Here is a 20625-nt window from a genome sequence, read left to right as displayed (position 1 = left end):
TTTGCTCCACCAGCCTAGTGAGGTTAAGTTTGTGAAGGGCCCCCCAGGTCCTAGCCACCTGAACTCCCAGGTACCGAAAGCTCCTCCCTGCCCTTTTCAGTGGGAGCCTACCAATCCCCTCCCCTTGATCCCCCGGGTGCACGACGAACAGCTCACTCTTACCCAGGTTGAGCTTGTAACCAGAAAAGCCCCAAATTCCCTAAGGATCTTCATCACCTCCGGCATTCCCCCCACTGGGTCCGCCACATATAGCAACAAGTCATCTGCGTATAATGACATTCGGTGCTCCTCCCCACCCCGCACCAGACCCCTCCAATTCCTCAACTCCCTCAACGCCATGGCCAGGGGCTCAATTGCCAACGCAAAGAGCAAGGGGGACAGGGGACACCCCTGTCTCGTCTCCCAGTACAACCGAAAGTACTCCGATCTCCTCCTATTCGTGGCTACGCTCGCCATCGGGGCCTGATATAACAGCCTCACCCAACTGACAAACCCCTCCCCGAACCCAAACCTTTCCAGCACCTCCCACAAGTACCCCTACTCAACTCTATCAAAGGCCTTCTCCGCGTCTAATGCTACCACTATCTCCGCCTCCTCTTCTACCGCCGGCATCATGATACATTCAGAAGCCTACGTATATTGGTATATTGGTGTTCAGCTGCCTTCTCTTCACAAACCCCGTCTGGTCCTCATGAATGACCCCCGGCACACAGTCCTCTATCCTTGTGGCCAAGATCTTCGGCAACAGCTTGGCATCCACAATTAACAACGAGATCGGCCTATATGATCCACACTGCAGGGGGTCCTTGTCCCGTTTAAGGATCAAGAAAATCAGCGCCCCTGACATAGTCGGGGGGCAAAGCCCCCCCCCCCCCCCCCCCCCCCCGCCTCGCCTCGTTAAAGGTCCTAACCAACAGGGGGCCCAGCAGGTCTGCATACATTTTGTAAAATTCGACCGGAAACCCATCCGGCCCTGGCGCCTTCCCCAACTGCATGCTACCTATCCCTTTAACCAGCTCCTCCAGCTCAATCGGCGCTCCCAGCCCCTCCACCTGTCCCTCCTCCACCTTCGGAAATCTCAGCCTGTCCAAAAAGCGCCCCATTCCCTCCCCCTTCCACCGGGGGCTCGGACCGGTACAATTCCCCATAAAAGTCCCTGAAGACCCCATTAATGTCCACCCCCCCTCGCACCACATTGCCTCCCCTATCCGTCACTCCACCAATCTCCCTGGCCGTGTCACGCTTACGAAGCTGATGCACCAGCATTCTACTCGCCTTCTCCCCATAATCGTACACCGCTCCTTGTGCCTTCCACCTCTGAGCTTCCGCCTTTCCAGTGGTCAGCAAGTCGAACTTGGCCTGAAGGTTACGTCGCTCCCTCAACAGTCCCTCCTCCGGAGCCTCCATGTATCTCCTGTCCACCCTCACCATCTCCCCCACCAACCTTTCCCTCTCTCTTTGCTCTCCCCTCTCCCTATGGGGTCGGATGGAAATCAACTCCCCTCTAATCACCGCCTTCAATGCTTCCCAAACCGTCCCCACCCGGACCTCCCCATTATCATTGGCCTCTAAGTACCTCTTGATACACCCCCGAACCCGCCCGCCCACCTTCTCATCCGCCAGCAGTCCCACCTCCAGGCACCAGAGCGGGCGCTGGTCCCTCTCTTCCCCCAGCTCAAGGTCTACCCAGTGCGGGGCATGGTCCGAAATGACTAAGGCCGAATACTCGGCATCCTCCACCCTCAAAATCAGCCCCCTGCTCAGGACAAAGAAATCGATCCGGGAATAGGCTTTATGCACGTGGGGAAAAAAATGAATACTCCCTGGCCCTCGGCCTCGTGAACCTCCACGGATCCACCCCTCCCATCTGATCCATAAACCCCCGTCAAGACGTTAGCCGCCGAGGGCCTCCTGCCCGTCCTGGACATGGATCGATCCAATGGGGGATCCAGCACCGTGTTTAAGTCCACCCACTCCCCATGCAACCTGCCGATCACCATCACATACCTCCCTCCACTGTCAGCCACCACCTTTGACGCCTCAAACGACACCCTTTTTCCCACCAGAATCGCCACCCCCCGATTTTTTGCATCCAGCCCCGAATGAAACACCTGGCCTACCCAGCCCTTCCTCAGTCTAACCTGGTCTGCCACCTTCAGGTGTGTCTCTTGGAGCACAGCCACATCCGCCTTCAGGTGCGTAAACACCTGGGCCCGTTTGACCGGCCCATTCAGCCCCCTCAAGTTATCAGCCGGACCAGAGGGCCCCCTGCCCCCCTCCCCTGCCGACTAGCCATAACCCGTCCCCTGCCCGCCCCAGGCTAGCGCCCCTCGCTTGGCCCATTCCCCACGGCGGCAAACCCCCACCCCGGCCCCCCCTGCATACTCCAGCTCCTTCCTGGCCATTTCAGCAGCAACCCTGTACCCCCTCCCCCCAGGCTAGGACCCCTCCCAGCCGCGTTACTCCCTTCGTAGCACTCCCATGAGCCAGCTAACTTCTGCTGACCCCGGCAGCTCCCGCCACACCTCAGACCCCTCCCAACGTGGGGCTACTCCTCCTCCCCCAGTCCCATCAGCAGACCCTCCTCCTCCATCTCCCGCTCTTGCGCGGGAAAAAAGCCCGCGCTTCTCAGCTCCGACCCCGCCCCCATCCACCCTCGGCGCGGGAAACAGAAGAAAAGCCCGCGCTTTCCCTCTGCCCGACCCTGTTAAAAAAAGACAACACCCCACCCGCCCTAGAAACACACAACCAGCTTAAAAGAGCATGAAACAGCATAAAACAAAGACCCTTCCCACCAAAAGTTAACAGTTATTTACAAACCCCCGACCCTCAGTCAGAGTCCAACTTCTCGGCCCGCACAAAGGCCCGCGCCTCCTCCGGGGACTCAAAATAAAAAGTGCCGGTCCTTGTAGGTGACCCACCGGCTGTAACGTGCCAAACTTCACACTCTTTCTGTGGAGCACCGCCTTCGTCCGGTTGTACCCGGCCCTCCGCTTGGCCACCTCCGCACTCCAGTCCTGGTAGATCCGCACTACCGTGTTCTCCAACTTGCTGCTCCGCTCCTTCTTGGCCCACCTAAGCACGCACAGTCAACGAACCGGTGGAACCGCACCAGCACCGCCCGTGGTGGCTCATTCGGTTTGGGCCTCCTGGCCAGTATTCTGTGGGCCCACTCCAGCTCCAGGGGCCCCTGGAAGGACCCAGCTCCCATCAGCGAGTTCAACAAAACGACCACATAGGCCCCCAGGTCTGACCCTTCCAGCCCCTCCGTGAGGCCAAGGATCCGCAAATTCTTCCGCCTCGACCGGTTCTCCACCTCCTCGAACCGCTCCTGCCACTTCTTGTGGAGCGCCTCGTGCATCTCCACCTTTACCGCGAGGGACGCAGCCTCATCCTCTCTTTCGGAGGCTTGTTGTCGGAGCTCCCAGATCTCCACCCCCTGGGCTGTCTGCGTCGCCAGCAGCTTGTCCGTATTCGCCTTCAGCGAGTCCAGCAGCTCCACTTTTAGCTCCTGAAAACAGCGCTGGAGAGTCTCCTGCTACACCTGCGCCCACTGCCTCCATTCCTCGAGGCCTCCGCCAGCCGCCATCTTGATTCTCTTCCCACGCTTTTTCTTAGGCGCGGCCACCGCTATTCTGCTGGCCCCGCTCCTGGTCAAGACCATAGACCACTGGGGATCCGCTGCAGACACCTTCCCACGTCGGGAACCGTCGAGCAAGTACCGCTGGGGGCCCTTAAAAGAGCCCAAAAGTCCGTTCCTGGCGGGAGCTGCCGAACGTGCGGCTTAGCTCCGCATAGTCGCAACCGGAAGTCTTCCCTTAATATCTTGAAAACTCCAATCATATCACCCTTAACCTTCAGAATTCCAAAGGAATACTATCCTAGTTGCATAATCTCCCCATTGCAATTTAACCATTGGTCTGCAATTATTCTGGTAAAATAATTGCACCTCCTCCAAAGCCAATATATTCTTCATGAGACACGGCACTCTCAGTACTACAGGTATACTGGAGTAACAAGGGCTTTGTAGAATTGAAGCATGACTTCTGTCCCCTTGTATTCAGATATACAATTGTGAATAATAGAGGTCAAAGTGGATGGCCTTGCTGGGGGGTACGTGGCACCAACTCCGTATATCATTGTACTGTACCATCAGTGTCACTGACTAGTCAATGCTACATAAAGTGGAATAAAGGGATACAGGAAGAGCTGATGTATGAAACCAAATAAAGAGCAACAGGAGTTGTTTTGATTGAATGGACGACAGTCAATGGGGAGCAACTAAGGTATTTGGTGAACATCAACTGAGACCAAGCCAATATTTTAAATTCAAGCCAATTGTTTCAAGGGTGGAGTAAACCACTTTGAGATAACTAATTCCACACAAATAAAGCAGTGTAGAGTTGAAATCAATGGGCTTTATTAATCTCTCTGGGATTGTGGGACATGGCGAGCGACAGGAAAATGGAATTGAGGCAGAAGATTAGCCATGATTGTATCAAATGGAGGAACAGACTTGATGGACTGTCTGGTCTATTTCTTATGCTCTTAAGTAACTTTGAGAACAAGCATTCTATTTAAAAGTCTCTAACTTCATATGAATTTTTTTTACATTAGAAATGTAAAAGTTCGGCGCAACATCGTGGGCCGAAGGGCCTGTTCTGTGCTGTATTTCTCTATAATTCTATAATTCTACTTTTACTAGTATATTTTGCATGGGACAAATTTTTTAAACATCTTCACAAAATCTTGGTTCAGGATTGGTATTTCCTGTTATTGCACATTTACCAGTTTGATAATGGTTGCTTTAAAATGTTCTATTTTTTTCCTGCTGCGCTTATATCTTAAGTGCTTGCAGAGTAAATCTGTTTCTGTTCTGTACTCTATTCAATTGCACAAAGACAAAGAACTGGAACAGGCCTATTGGCCCTCCAAGCCTGAACCGGTCATGATACCACTCTTGGCCAAATCCCTCAGCACTTCCTTGTGCCGTATCCCTCTATATCCATCCATCCATGTATTTGTCGAGATTCTTTTAGAACGCCTTTAACGTATCTGCTTCCAGAACTTCCCCTGGCAACGCGTTCCAGGCACTCACCACCCTCTGTGTAAAAAACCTGCCTCGCACGTCTCCTCTAAACTTTTCCCCACTGACCTTAAACCTATGCCCTCTGGTGACTGACCTCTCCACCCTGGGAAAGAGTGCCTGCCCATCTATGGCCTTAACCATGCCCCTCAATCTTGCAGACCTCTATCAGGTCACCCCTCAACCTCCGTTGTTCTAATGAAAACAGTCTGGGTCTATTCAGCATCTCCGCATAGCTAACACCCTCCAGATCAGGCAACATCCTGGTAAAACTCTGCACCATTTTTTATTTCTTTTTTTTTCTGCATGGCGATATTTGAATAGGACTCCTGGATATTAAAAAGCTCTAATTATTGTTCTTGTAAACTTTAAAATAAGTAAAGATCTGTATTTATTCAACATATCACAATTATTTTTATTTTGATATTCTGTTTCTAAGCATTTTACTCAGTAACATAAATCCAATAAAAAGTACTGACAGCACTTTTTGGAATATAATGAATTAGAATTTCTGTTCAAAACTACTGATCCTTCAATTGGCACTTCGGCACTATTCCAGAACTTTCATAGTGCAAGCCCACTTTATGGCAAAAAACCTGCAAATAAATATGATTTATGCAACACTTTAAAGTTTCAGATGCGGCAACTTCAACATGAACATCTTAGTGATTTAAGCTAATATGATATCCTGAGATGCAACACCTTAAATACCTATGCCTTTGAAAGAAGCAACATGATGGATACAAGACTTTCAATTACAGATAATAAATATTCTTAAATATTCCTGTAGGTGATGCTGTTGTTCAAAAGACAACAGAAAACCAGAACAGGATAGTATGTATTTATTTGTATTTACTGATTACATTAAATACTTAATATCAAGTACAACCATAAGACTCAATAGTTACAAAACACAAATAAGGTGGTATTGGCCTTCATTTATCTAAGTTTCATAACAGAAAAGACAGTCAAATTCCATACAATAACTGAACATAAAACAAAGATAGAAGAGATGACATGAGATAAATCAATTGGTGGTTAGAATTTAAAAGCTGGTCATTATAGTCTTTGGGACTATTGACATAGTACCTCATATAAGCAAGTGGAGTTATTGAAAATGAGATATAATACTTATCCCAATGTATTCATCAGATATATCAGGTATGTAAGTAAAACTGAGTGATTTGTAAATGCTGGTCTTTAAATGCAAACTATATCATTGCATTCCTGTTATCATCTTGAAGTGCTGGAGAGGCTGTGTGCCCAGAACATCCCTTGAGCAATGCCATCAGGAGCTCCTTGTTTCTGGTAGGGCCAACCATGGCGGTAAGGTGACAAAGTGCAATCCAAAATGTTTTCAACAGCAGAACAGGTGAAGGAAAAATGTGCATCTCACTGGTTGTGAAGGTGGAAGGTCACTGCAGCAGCATGGTGGTTCCACTCATCTTCACATGTCACATCACTTAAAATCTGAATGCCAACCGTCAGATTTCATGGGCAATGACAGTGTCACAAGGTCCCCACATTAAACAAAGTATATTAAATGTTTTTAAGATAAAGATAGATAGTTTTTTTAAGAATAAAGGGATTAAGGGTTATGGTGTTCAGGCCGGAAAGTGGAGCTGGGTCCACAAAAGGTCAGCCATGATCTCATTGAATGGCGGAGCAGGCTTGAGGGGCCAGATGGCCTACTCCTGCTCCTAGTTCTTATGTTCTTATGGCTTTCTACCAGGGTCCATTTGTGAAGTCCTGTGGAGATGGAGAATTGGCGACAGGGACAGGACTGTGGAGTCTCGAATCACAATTTTGCACACTGAAAACAGATGCATGAAAGTCAATGTCCCAAGAGGTGTCTTTGGCTCGCAGCATCTGTGACTGAACATCCTCCTCACGTACCATTTGCTCACCCCAAACAGGAAGAGGGCTAATGAAGCTCTAAAAATAGGCTGGCGAATGACACCCTGCGGGATCGCCATTCGTGGTCAAAGAAGGAAACCTTTAAATTTTGCAACTTGGAATGTTAGAACACTCATGGACATTTCGGGAGTGACCATCCAAAAAGAATTGCAATTGTATCACATGAACTATCAAGACTCCAAATTGACACCTCACCAGAAACTTGTCTTCTTGGGGAGGGGGCAGCTGAAAGATCATGCAGGAGGATACACCTACTGAAAAGGAAAGGCAGAGAGTGACCCTCATGTGAATGAAGAGACTTTGGGGTGCTCTGTTACAGAAGGATCCAAGGGTTCTCGTTCATGAGTCACAGAAACCAGGCATGCGGGTACTGCAGATAATAAAGAAAGCAAAAGGAATCTTTGCATTTATAGCTGAAGGAATAGAGTATAAAGGTAAGCAAGTGTTGTTGCAACTATACAAGGCATTGGTAAGACCACACCTGGAGTATTGTGCACAGTTTTGGTCCCCTGATTTGAGGAAAGATGTAGTGGTATTGGAGGTAGTTCAGAGGAGGTTCAATAGGTTGATTCCACAAATGAGGGGTTTGTCGTATGAAGAAAGATTGAACAGTTTAGGCCTATACTTTCTAGAGTTTAGAAGAATGAGGGCAGATCAAATTGCATTATACAAGATGATATAAGGTATGGACAAAGTAGACGTGAAGTGGATGCTTCCTCTTGTGGGGCATTCTAGAACGAGAGGTAGCAAATTTAAAACAGAGTTGAGGAGAAACTATTTCCCCCAAAGGGTTGTGATTCTGTGGATTTTGCTACCCCAGAGTCCAGTGGATGCTGAGACAGTGAGTAAATTAAAGGAAGAGTTAAGAAAGATTTTTAATTGGTAATGGGTTGGAGGGTTAAGTAAAACAGGCAAGACAGGGGTGTTAAGGGCAAGATGAGATCAGCCATGATCGAATGGTGGAGCAGACTCGATGTGCTAAATGGCTTAATGGCTTAATTTTGCTCCTATTTCTTAAGGTGGTTCTACCATCCAGAACAAGATCTTCGATGCACTGCCAGAACTCCCCAATTGTATAAATGAAAGGCTCATGACACTTTGCCTACAGCTCTGATGTAATCAACATGCCACCATGAACAGCACCTTCCCCAGCCTTTGACTGTCATGAAGATGTAAAGGGAAAGTTCTATTTTCACCTTGATGAAGTCCGTACTGTCATCCACTTCCATGGATTTTAATGCCAGGTTTGGCTGTGACTCTGATGTCCGGAGAGGAACCATTAAGAAAAATGGCGTGGGAAAAGCCAATTCCTGCTGGCTCATTATAACGAACAAGCTCTTCCACCAAAACCACATGAGGCATCTTAGATCAAACAAATCGTTGGCAACTCCTAGATTACATCATTGTTCAGGTGAAAGATCGAAGTCCTGTCTGTTTCACTTGATCCATGAGTGGGAATGATATCTGGACAGATCATGGAATTGGTGATGAACACCCACTTAACACCAAAATGAGTGACAGCGCAAACCAGACCCCCAAATTTTCTGTGCACCAAGTGCCAGAAACTCTGGTCTGAAAACTTGGCTGTGCACTTGGAGAGATACACGCCAGCTTTCAGTCCTGAAAAAGTGACAGACAAATTTTGGTAAATGTCCGCCTATGGTCTTTGTTGTCTGACAAATCTAAGAAAAATATTGAGAACACACAAGGAACGCCTCATTGTATTAAAGTGACAAAAATATTTGACTTTGTAGGGCAGCACGGTGGCGCAATGGGTTAGCCCTGCAGCCTCAGAGCGCCGAGGTCCCAGGTTCGGTCCCGGCTCTGGGTCACTGTCCGTGTGGATTTTGCACATTCTCCCCGTGTCTGCATGGGTTTCGCCCCACAACCCAAAGATGTGCAGGGTAGGTGGATTGGCCACACTAAATTGTGTACTCTAAATTTATTTTTAAAAATACTTTGTAAATTACATGCTTCTGTGGATTGAGCTTCAAAGATTTGGATGTCCATGAAACCATCAGAATCCTGCAACTGTTCGATAATGATATGATTGCAGCTGTCTTGAGTAGGAGATCTGAAAGAGATGCCTTCAAAATCTGGACTGAGGTCAAGGAAAGTTATGCGATAGCCTTGAACGATTTACAATCTAGCTGACAGTGGCTACTCAGCTCCTCAAAGATCAACTATCCTCTGGTGTCAGTATTAAATACCACCTCATTGGAAAACACTTTGACCTCAGTTGCCTCTGTGCCAAAACTAAATTTGATCACCATAAATATACATGACCTAGTTTGCAGATGACAGCAGTGTTGCTGCCCACTCTGCATCGGATTTACAGGCCCCTCTCGGTCTCATCAATTCTGCATACAAAAATACAGCCTGTCCAAAACAAAATTCAAATCAACCCAGATCTGATCAGCCAAATATTCTACCTCACATATAGGTTGAAATAGAGACTATGTTGAACACTTCCCATACTTTGGCAGCCACCTATCTCAAAAGGCTTCAATTAATGAGGAGATCCAAAACTTGGTCAGCTTTGCCTGCTCAGCCTTCTACAAAATACAGCTGTGATTGCTTGACATGTCTTCCACTAGTCAAAAAACACCTACGTACAGAGCAGTGAGACCTGGGATTTGTATCAGTGACTCAAGTGCTCGAGAGATTCCATCAGCAATGCCAATGCTGCATCATCCGGATTCAAAGGGAGAACCATCAAACAGACACTAGTATCCTTCTTGAAGCCAGTTCCAGAGGCATTCAGGCAAAACTCCCACAAAATCAATTTCAATGGACTAGACACTGTGCCTGCATGACCATAAAGAATCTTTCCCATTAGGTCCTGTTTTCTCAACTCTCAAATGGCCAGAGTTCCAAAGGACAAAGAAAACACATCATGGACACTCAAGTTCTCCTTGAAGCACGACAGCATTGGCATTAATGACTAAGAGGAGCTTGCCACCAATCATTCAGAATGGTGACAAGGCTAAAATGATAAGGTAAAGTGACAGCAGAGAAGGAAAGCAAGAGAAAAGGAATCAAATCCTGCACTCTGGATCCAACTATCTCATGGGAAGTCCCGCCCCATGTGCCCAATATGCAGGTTGAAAATTAACTTCTTCAGTCACATGAACCCCATGGCAAGAACCCGTGATCCTAAGTAGACTTTATTCTCGAATCGAGGAACATCAGATGGAGACGGTATTAATGCAAGGGCTGGCATGAGATCTGGTGATGCGACCATCCAGTGTAATCTGACATTGTTATTTGAGTAACGATGAAAAAAATCTCATTAAGATAAAACAATCATGAAGGTATAATAATATTTAGACCATGTGGATAATAACAATGGACAAAGAATAATCATAGAATTGTAAGGCACAGTTTTAAGTCGGGGAGCAGATTTAAAACAAAAACAATGTTTACCTACTGAGGCATGAACTAGCAAGTGACTTACTTTTAACATATCACTAATTAACTTTCGAACACAATGATAAGATATTATTGGACAATGTTCAGGATAGTACTCACATCATCAATCCAATGAATCACCCTCTCTGATGCAGTTCCACGCCTACAAAATATCATGTGCAACAAAATATTTGAAAAACTGATAAGGGACACCAGTGTTAAAAAAAGGGCAATTCAAATAATACATCACTGTTATCTTTTATAGTCTAAACAAAAATAATTATTAGCATTGTAATTGCAAAGTAAATGGCCTCAATAAGACTTTGTTCGGCCTAGAATAGGTTTCCAAAAACATGAAAGGAGTAGTTTCAGTTTCAATACATAGTTCACTAAAGACTACTAAATGGATTGAAAATGCCCAGACAGTAAACTACAAATTAAAATCTGTTCTTTAACATTTATTCTTGGGCTGTGGGCATCAGTGGAAAGGTGTTTTTTTTTAAAATTAATTTACGGGATGTGGGCATCGCTGGCTAGGTCAGTATTTATTGTTTCTCCCCTCCCTCCCTAGTTTCCCTTAACGTGGTGGTGAGCTGCCTTCTTGAACCGCTGCAACTGAGGTGTAGGTGCACCCACAACACTATTAGGGAGGGAATTCTAGGATCCTGACCCAGCGACAGTGAAGGAACGGCAATATATTTCCAAGTCATGATGGCAAGTGACTTGGAAGGGAATCTCCAAATGGTGGTGTTCCAATGTATTTGCTGCTCTTGTCCTTCCAGATGATAGTTGTCGTGGGGCTGGTTGGTGCTGCCTAAGGAACCTTGGTGATGGGCTCTTGTTAAATAATCATATGGCTAAAGCACAGAACACCATAAGGTACTCCCACAGTGCTGTTAGGTTGGGAGTTTGTGATTGTAACTCAGCAAATATGAAGAAACATCAACATACATGCAAATCAGGATGGTGTGTGACATGGAAATTAGGAGGTGATGGTGTTTAAATGCACCTACTACGCTTGTCCTTTTAGATAGCGGAAGTTGGAGGTTTGTAAGGTGCTGCCAAAGTAGCAGTGAAGTGCTACTTTGTGCAGCCTGCAGGTAGTATATAACTGTAGTTATGTTGCACTGGTGATGGTATATGGAATTCTGACCAAACCTTTATTCAGTGAAATCATCCAAGTTTTTGTATAAAACCTATACAGGCTTAAAATAAAACCTAAGCGTTCACATGGGCTGCTGCTTGTCATAATTGGAAAGTTCTGTCCGACAGACTGAACAAGCTAGCAGCAGAAGGCAGTTGCCAGAACAAATAAGTCGCAAGAACCTTTTAAAATTATAACAAGAATATAGTCACACAGCTTTCACACAAACATTCAATAATTACATTGATCGTGCAGCTGTGAACCGTACAAACACAGGACAATGGGATGGGAGTAAGGGAAACCACATTTAATGCATACTCTAATCTTATGTAAGTCTAGTAGCCAATAGATAAGTACACTTGGATGCTTGGCAATATTATAACACTATGTATGTGCCTTGATTATGATTGGTGATTATATCATATGGAATGCATTATGTAATTCTAATTATTAGTATTGAATTGGCATAGTGAATTTTTAAACAAATGTATTCTTTTTTAAAAATAAATATTTTCATTCTCCTCCTTTTTCACATTTTCATCCAAATTTACACCCACCAACAAAGAATGAATGGTAACAAATACAATGTCACTTCCGGTGGCGGCAATGCGGAGCTAAGCCGCACATTCGGCAGCTCCCGCTGAAAGCGGACTTTGGGGCTCTTTTCAGGGCCCCCAACGGAGCTGTGTCGGCAAATCCCGACGTGGGAAGAGGACAGGAGTCGACCCCTATGGTCCTGACCAGGAGTGGGGTAAGGAGAAAAACGGAGAAAGCACCCCTGAAAAAGCGGGGGAAGGAAGACAAAATGGCGGCCGGCGGAGGCCTTGAGGAGCTGAGGCAGTGGGATCAGGAGCATCAGGCGACTCTGCTGCGCTGCTTCCAGGAGCTTAAGTTGGAGCTGCTGGAGTCATTGAAGGTAACCAACAGGGAGCTGATGGAGACCCAGAGAGCCCAGAGGGCTGCGATCCGGGAGCTGCAGCAGCAGGCCTCCAAAAGGGAGGATGAGGCCGTGGCCGTCGCGGGGAAGGTGGAGATGCACGAGGCGGTCCATAAAAGATGGCAGGAGCGGTTCGAGGAGCTGGACAACCGGTCGCGGAGGAAGAATTTGCGGATCCTGGGCCTCATGGAGGGGCTGGAGGGGTCGGACCTGGCGGCCTATGTGGCGGTTATGTTAAACTCGATGATGGGGGCTGGGTCCTTCCAGGGGCCCCTGGAGTTAGAGGGGGCCCACATAATTCTGGCTAGGAGGCCCAAGCTGAACGAGCCGCCGCGGGCGGTGTTGGTGCGGTTTCATCGGTTCGTGGATCGTGAGTGTGTGCTCCGGTGGGCCAAGAAGGAACGGAGCAGCATGTGGGAGAACACGGAGGTGCGGATCTTCCAGGACTGGAGTGCTGAGGTGGCGAGGCGGAGGGCCGGGTTTAACTGGACGAAGGCGGTGCTCCATAGACGGAGTGTGAAGTTCGGCATGTTGCTGCCGGCGCGTCTGTGGGTCACCTATAAGGATCGGCACCATTATTTTGAGTCCCCGGAGGAGGCGTGGGGCTTTGTGCAGGCCGAGAAATTGGACTCAAACTGAGGGTCTAAGATGGGGGATGCTGTATAATACTGTATTTGTATTTGCTTGGTTTAATGTAAGATGTGGGCTGGCCTTAGGGTGGGTGGGGTGATGTCGATTTGTCTTTTCTATATGGGTTTTTCTGTAGGGGTCTGATGGACGGGTTCGGGCAGGGGGGTAAACGGGGTGGTCGGGGAGCTGGTGGGGGGGACTGACAATGGGAGTAGCCCTGGAGGAGACGGGGCCGGGCAGGGCGAAAGCGTGGGCTTTCTGCGGGTTTCCTGCGCTGGGAGATGGTGGGGGCCGAGTTGCTGCTGAAACGGTCAGGAAGGAGCTGGAGGACGCAGGGGGTGCTGGAGGGGGGGGGGAGTTGCCGCCGTGGGGAACTGGCAGAGCGGGGGACGCTGGCCGGTGGTGGGCAAAGGATGGGGCTTGGCTAATCGGCAGGGGAGGGGGGGCAGGGAGCCCTCTGATCCGGTTGATAACCTGGAATGTGAGGGGGCTGAATGGGCCGGTCAAACGGGCCCGGGTATTTGCGCACCTGAAGGGGCTGAAGGTGGATGTGGCCATGCTCCAGGAGACACACCTGAGAGTGGTGGACCAGGTTCGGCTGAGGAAGGGATGGGTGGGCCAAGTATTTCACTCAGGGCTGGATGAGAACAGTTGGGGGGTGGCGATCCTGGTGGGGAAGGTGGTGTAATTTGAGACGTTAAATGTGGTGGCTGACAGTGGCGGGAGATATGTGATGGTGAGTGGTAAGCTGCAGGGGGAGCGGGGGTGTTGGTGAATGTTTACGCCCCAAATTGGGACGATGCGGGGTTTACGCAGCGTACGCTGTAATGTTCTATGCTGGGCCGTATTCCGGACCTGGAAGTGGGGGGCCTGATCATGGGGGGGGGTACTTCAACACGGTACTGGATCCCCCATTGGTTCGATCCAAGTCCTGGACGGGTAGGAGGCCAGCTGAGGTGCTGAGGGGATTTATGGACCAGATAGGGGGTGTGGATCCCTGGAGGTTTGCGAGGCCAAGGGCCAGGGAGTACTCGTTTTTCTCCCACGTACATAAGGCCTACTCGAGGATTGATTTTTTTGTCCTGAGCAGGGGGTTGGTTTCAAGGGTGGAGGATGTGGAATACTCCGCCATTGCCATTTCAGATCATGCCCCGCACTGGGTGGACCTCGAGCTGGGGGAAGAGAGGGACCAACGTCCGCTCTGGCGCTTGGAGGTGGGGCTGCTGGCAGATGAGGAGGTGGCCGAGAGGGTTCGGGGGTGTATCGAGAGGTACCTTGAGGCCAATGACAACGGGGAGGTCCGAGTGGGGACGGTCTGGGAGGCATTGAAGGCGGTGATGAGGGGGGAATTGATCTCCATCCGAACCCATAGGGAGAGGGAGGAGCAGAGGGAGAGGGAAAGACTGATAGGGGAGATGGTGCGGGTGGCTAGGAGATATGCGGAGGCTCCAGAGGAGGGATTGCTGGGGGGAGAGGCGTAGCCTTCAGGCCAGATTCGACCTATTGACTACCAGAAAGGCGGAAGCTCAGTGGAGGAAAGCACAGGGGGCGGTGTATGAGTATGGGGAGAAGGCGAGCAGGATGCTGGCACACCAGTTCCAAAAGCGGGACGCGGCCAGGGAGATTGGGGGAGTGACGGATAAGGCTGGGAAGGTGGTGCGGAGGGGAGTAGATGTTAATGGGGTCTTCAGAGACTTCTATGGGGAACTGTACCGGTCGGAACCCCCGGTGGAAGGGGGTGGAATGGGGTGCTTCTTGGACAAGCTGCGATTACAGAGGGTGGAGGAGGAGCAGATGGAGGGACTGGGGCGCCGATCGAGCTGGAGGAGGTGGTCAAAGGGATAGGGAGCATGCAGTCGGGGAAGGCGCCGGGGCCGGACGGGTTTCCGGCGGAATTTTATAAAAGGTATTTGGACCTGTTGGGCCCCCTGTTGGTCCGGACCTTTAACGAGGCAAGGGAGGGGGGGGGGGGGGGGGGGGGGGGGGGAGGCTTTGCCCCCAACTATGTCACGGGCGCCGATTTCCTTGATCCTGAAGCGGGACAAGGACCCTCTGCAGTGCAGGTCATATGGGCCGATTTCACTGCTAAACGCCGACGCTAAGCTGCTGGCAAAGATCCTGGCCACTAGAATAGAGGATTGCGTGCCCGAGGTCATTCATGAGGACCAGACGGGGTTTGTGAAGGGAAGGCAGTTGAATGCGAACGTGCGAAGGCTCCTCAATGTCATTATGATGCCGGCCATGGAAGGGGAGGCGGAGATAGTGGTGGCATTGGATGCGGAGAAGGCCTTTGATAGGGTTGAGTGGGAGTATTTGTTGGAGGTGCTGGAGAGGTTTGGGTTTGGGGAGGGGTTTATCCGGAGGGTGAGGCTGCTCTACGAGGCCCCGATGGCGAGTGTCGCCACAAATAGGAGGTGGTCAGAGTACTTTCGGCTGTACCGGGGGACGAGACAGGGGTGCCCCCTATCCCCCTTGCTCTTCGCGTTGGCGATTGAGCCCCTGGCCCAGCGCTGGGGGAGTTTTGGAAGGGGGTAGCAAGGACGGTGTCGAGGTGGTGGGATCCAGGATCAAGCCAGGCTGGGGACTCGCAATTTTTGGGGTTGCAATGGAGCCGGGAGTGCAGGAGGCGAAAGAGGCCGGTGTTCTGGCCTTTGCGTCCCTAGTAGCCCGGCGGAGGATCTTGCTCCAATGGAAGGATGCGAGGCCCCCAAGCGTGGAGGCCTGGATCAATAATATGGCGGGGTTCATTAAATTGGAGAAGGTGAAATTTGCCCTGAGGGGATCAGTACAAGGGTTCTTTAGGCGGTAGCAGCCTTTCCTGGACCTCCTGGCGGAACAGTAGGAAATAGGCCGGCAGCAGCAGCAACCCGGGGGGGGGGTTTGGATCAGTGGGAGGGAGAACTGTGTACATGGGTTTGTAGGATGTGGCGGGTGTTATCTCTTTCCCTCTTGTTGTTTGGGTGTTCGTTTGTTTTTTTCTTTTGTTTGTAGTTGCTTTTGAAATTGGGTGGGTATTGTTCTTGGGGTGTTACCGAGGTTGTTTTGTTAATAGAGTTGAGATGTTTATATTTTGTCAAAATGTCAATAAAAATTATTTTTTTTAAAAACTAATACAATGTCAATCACCTGGCCTACAGTTCCTCCCTCCCACCAACCCCCAAACAACCCTCAACATTTTACATACAAACATCAAAGAAAAGGGTTCAGGAATCCACCATTCACCCACACATAGTCACCAACAACATACACAGTCCAACTCTCCCCCCACCCCCAACCATCCCCATCACCACCCCAACACCCCTCCTAATGTTTGTGTCATCCAATTCATGAAAGTGCATAATAAACAAAGCCCATGAATTGTAGAACCCTTCCATCCTTCCCCTCAACTCAAACTTCACCTTCTTGAGTGTTAAAAACTCCGACAGATCCCTCCGCCACGCCTGGGCATAGGGTGGAGAAACTGACCTCCACCCCAACAGGATCCGTCTTCGGGCGATAGCGAGGTGAAGGCCAAAATATCTGCCTCCGCACCTGCTTCCAACCCTGGCCGATCCGATACGCCGAATATGGCCTTCAAAAGGAACCGGCTCAAGCCTTACATGTACCACCTTCAAAATTATCCTCAACACCTCCCTCCAATACCCCTCCAGCTTTGGACAGGACCAAAACATATGAACATGGTTTATGAACATGTTGCGAACAACGTTCACAAACATCTTCTACCTAATGACGTTACTAGAGCCAAATGCTTGATGACGCCTTTTTATCATGTTTCTTAGGTTTCTTAGCTAATAAATTTGCTCTGACTCAAGAAAACCTAGTCTAATTGACTCCTATTGCTCACAGCTTAAATAATAAAATACATTGAGATTTAAAAAATGCATAGCCTCATAAAAATAAACTTAAACCTTTCTGTGACCAACCGAAGCCACTGAATAGGGTGAAGCCAGCTCACCCCTTCTCACCTGGTCATAATGCAGGTTATTCGTTGGTACCAGCAGCTTCAGATATATATATATATATATATATATATATGAAAATGGAGAATAAAAGCATTTAAAAAAAATATATATATATATATATATATATATTTTTTTTTTTTAAATGCTTTTATTCTCCATTTTCACATTTTCCTTCAAAGTTTACACCCCACCCACGACACTAAACGGTAACAAATACAAAATCAATCCCCTTAACAATAACAACGATCCCATCCTCCCACCATCCCAAACAACGGCCCACCTATCAATATATGCATCCAATAAAACAAACCCTCCCACGGTGGAAACAAAAAACAAAGGAGAAAAAGAAAAAAGGAGTCCGGGACCGCCTATGGTCACCATAGAGTCCACTCCCCCACCCCCACTCAACACCATCCAACCTCTGAAAGAGTGCCGTACATGATACCCAAGAGTTGTAAACACCACCCCCACCCCCTCTCCAACTCCTCCCGTCCACTGCCTCTTGTAAAACTCCTCCCCCCAACCTCGGTTCCTTCCCAACTTTCCACCCCGGCTAGACCACGCGGACCCTGTTCTGCCAGGTTCCGATGGCCGCAGCCCCTCCCCCCACCTCACTCCCGTTCACTGGCCGGCTTAAACCGGCCAGCGTGGAGGCCCCCACCCGGGTCCCTTTCCCCCTTGCCCGGCCCTAGGAAAGCCCAGAAATCCTCTTTTAGCACACAAGCCCCGTATATCCACCTACACTCCAAAGAGCCCACAGTTCGAGTGAAAGTCCCATCACTTCCCTTGTCCAAATATATACAACATTGGCTCCTTTAGCCCATACACCCGCAGGCAGTGAAACAAAAAAAGAAAAAGAAATAAATACAGTCATGAGGTTACATCGGCACATGGCCATTTCTCAATTTCTCAGTTCTGCCACAGTCCTTCTGCCGTCGCAAACTCCTCCGCTGCTTCCGCCGTTCCAAAATGAAAGTCCTTGAGCTTGTAAGACACCCACAGCTTCGCTGGATATATAATGCCGCACTGCACCTTGCTAATGTACAGTGCCCTCTTCACCAGGTTCAAAGCAGCCCGCCTCCTCGCCAGCTCCTCCGTAAAGTCCTGGTATACACGTATACCAGCTCCAGCCCACTGCATCACCCACTTCTGCTTGGCCCAGCACAGGACCTTCTCCTTCACACTGTACCTACGGAAGCAGAGTCACTACCCTTGGCGGCTCACTCGCCTTTGGTACAGGCCTCCACGACCGATGAGCCCGATCCAGTTCATGTCGGGAGGGACCCTCCCCCAATAGTTTTGCCAGCATTGCGGCAAAATACTCAGTCGGCCTCGGCCCTTCAACAGCTTCGGGCAGCTCCACAATCCTCAAATTCGGTCGCCTGGATCTGTTTTCCAGGTCTTCCATTTTTCCTCGTAGATCCTTGTTAATTTCCATCACCTTCCGCATCTCCTTCCCCATCGAGGTAAGCTGATCACCGTGCTGCAATAATGTCTCCTCCACTTCCTTCAGCGCCTCCCATTGCTCCCGCACCTCCGCCACTGCACTCGCCACTGCCGTCATCACCGGGGAAATCGCCTACTCCACCAGCACACAAAACCTCCCTCATCTCCTTCCTCATTGACGCCACGTATTTTGTAAACTGCCTTTCGAATTCCGCAGCCATCACCTTAGTTATTTCTTCAGCCGTAAGCAATGCGGCCTCCACTGGTGCTCCAGCCTCCATTTTCTTTACTGACCCCACGGTGACCCCGACGGACTTTCAGCTGTTTTCACGGGCGTTTTTTTTACTGATCCTCGACATATCCCTTCCCTGTGCTTTCTCCTGGCTTTTATTGCCTTCGCTATCCCTAGGACCGGGCGTTAACCCCCGACAATGCCGTTCCCGAACTGGAGCCCTCTCCAACGCGTGGCTGCCTCCTGCCCGCCGTCACCGTAAGTCTAGCAGCTTCAGATATATGCAAATAAATAATAATATGGATTTTAACCTTGTCCGGGTTTGCTGGGATCTCATGGCAGGCAGCTACGCAGCCTAGAAAGAAAGGTTGGGTGAAACTAAAGTGTAACATTAAACTAATGAGTGCTTCAGTACATTAGCTGTCAGTATTTTAAGAGACGGAAATGTGAAGATCATGGCCGGAATTCTCCGGTCATTGCGATTCAATTTTCCCGCCGGCAACACACTCCCGCCAGCAGATTTCCCTGCGGTGTGGAGTGGTTACAATGAGAAATCCGGTAGACAATTTGGGGGGGGGGGGGGATAGAATCCCATCACCAGCGAACGGTGCATGGCCGAGAAACATGCAGCTGGCATACCGTAGAAGCCCACCCAATATGTGAGAATCAAAGGAGCTAGGTTGGGATTGATGAATAAGGAGAGAGGAAACAGCAGAAGCTGTTGGGTTTTGGAGAGACTGAAAGTAGGTAGTGGCAGAGGTAGCAGGAGTAATGAGAAATGTTGAAGAGTTTCAGAAGGAATGTGAAGATTTCTGGAGAATTAGAGATTACAGTGAGATGAGGTATGTGTAGGAAACGAGAGTTAGGTCAAGTAAATTGACGAGAATGATATGGAAGAAAGGAAAAAATGAACACTTGCATGCATTGTGGATGGGAGGTCTTAAAATGTGGATTAAAGAAAAACTTAATTTGTGACTAGACCAAAAATATAAGCAAACGGTGTCGCTATTAAAAAAGATCATACTAGATTGGAACAGATACCGAAGGAAGGAAGAAATTGCATTTAAATCTTTCACATTCTCAAGACATTCAAAGTGTGATACAACCAAGAAATTGTAGTCACAGTTGTTTCGAGTAATCAATTTGTGTGAAAGAAGGGTCTCACAAATAACGTGATAAGTGCCCAATTAATTTGTTTTGGTGGTAATTGCTGAGAAATAAATTCTAGCCAGGACACTGCTGCTCTTTGAATACCATCTATTAAAGAGAATTTGAACAGGCAAAAAGGACCCCAGTTTAATATTTCATTCAAAAGTTGGAAGCTCTGCGAGTGCAGCATCTATTCCGTACTGTGGAGGTTTAAACTAATTTGGTAGGAGGAGGGGTCACAGTGTGGAGGTACAGTAGGGAGTCATGCACATTTAAATATAGAAGAAAATCAAGTCAATCTGGAAGGCAGAAACAAAGATAGATATGATAAGTCATAAGGGAATAGGCAAGGCTGGATGACATTTATTTTAATGTCAGGAGTCTTACAGATAAGGCCAATGAGGGTGTTGATTAACACATGGGAGTTTGATATTATTGCTATCGCAAGAGACATCGCTGAGGCAGAACTGGCAGCTCAATATTGTAGAGTATAGAATCTTCAGGCTGGACGGGCGTGAGGGGTGGGGGGAATGTAAAAGAGGTGGTGGTTTTGCAATATTCATCAAGGAGTCAATTACTGCAGGGAGGAGGGTTGACATGTCAGCAGGCTCCTGAATTGGGGAAATATAGGTGGAACTTAAAAACAAAAAAGGGGGCGATCCCGATTTTGGGAGTGTACTACAGGCCCCCAAACAGTCAGAGAGGGATACA

At 48.7% G+C, this 20625-nt stretch overlaps 1 protein-coding gene across 1 annotated transcript in view; it reads right to left on the bottom strand.

Annotated features, from left to right (window-relative positions):
* The window catches only part of kif25 (kinesin family member 25), a 248505-nt gene that overhangs the window by 159635 nt on the left and 68245 nt on the right, over positions 1 to 20625 (bottom strand). The window contains exon 7 of the mRNA XM_038803315.1: positions 10535 to 10577. Within this exon, the coding sequence (XP_038659243.1) occupies positions 10535 to 10577 (43 nt within the window). The remainder of the gene's footprint in view (positions 1 to 10534; positions 10578 to 20625) is intronic.

The sequence above is a fragment of the Scyliorhinus canicula genome, chromosome 1 (assembly GCF_902713615.1).
Source record: "Scyliorhinus canicula chromosome 1, sScyCan1.1, whole genome shotgun sequence".
In the NCBI taxonomy this organism is placed as follows: domain Eukaryota; kingdom Metazoa; phylum Chordata; class Chondrichthyes; order Carcharhiniformes; family Scyliorhinidae; genus Scyliorhinus; species Scyliorhinus canicula.
The sequence above is the reverse complement of the archived record's forward strand: the minus strand, read 5'-3'. Positions and strand labels throughout refer to the sequence as shown.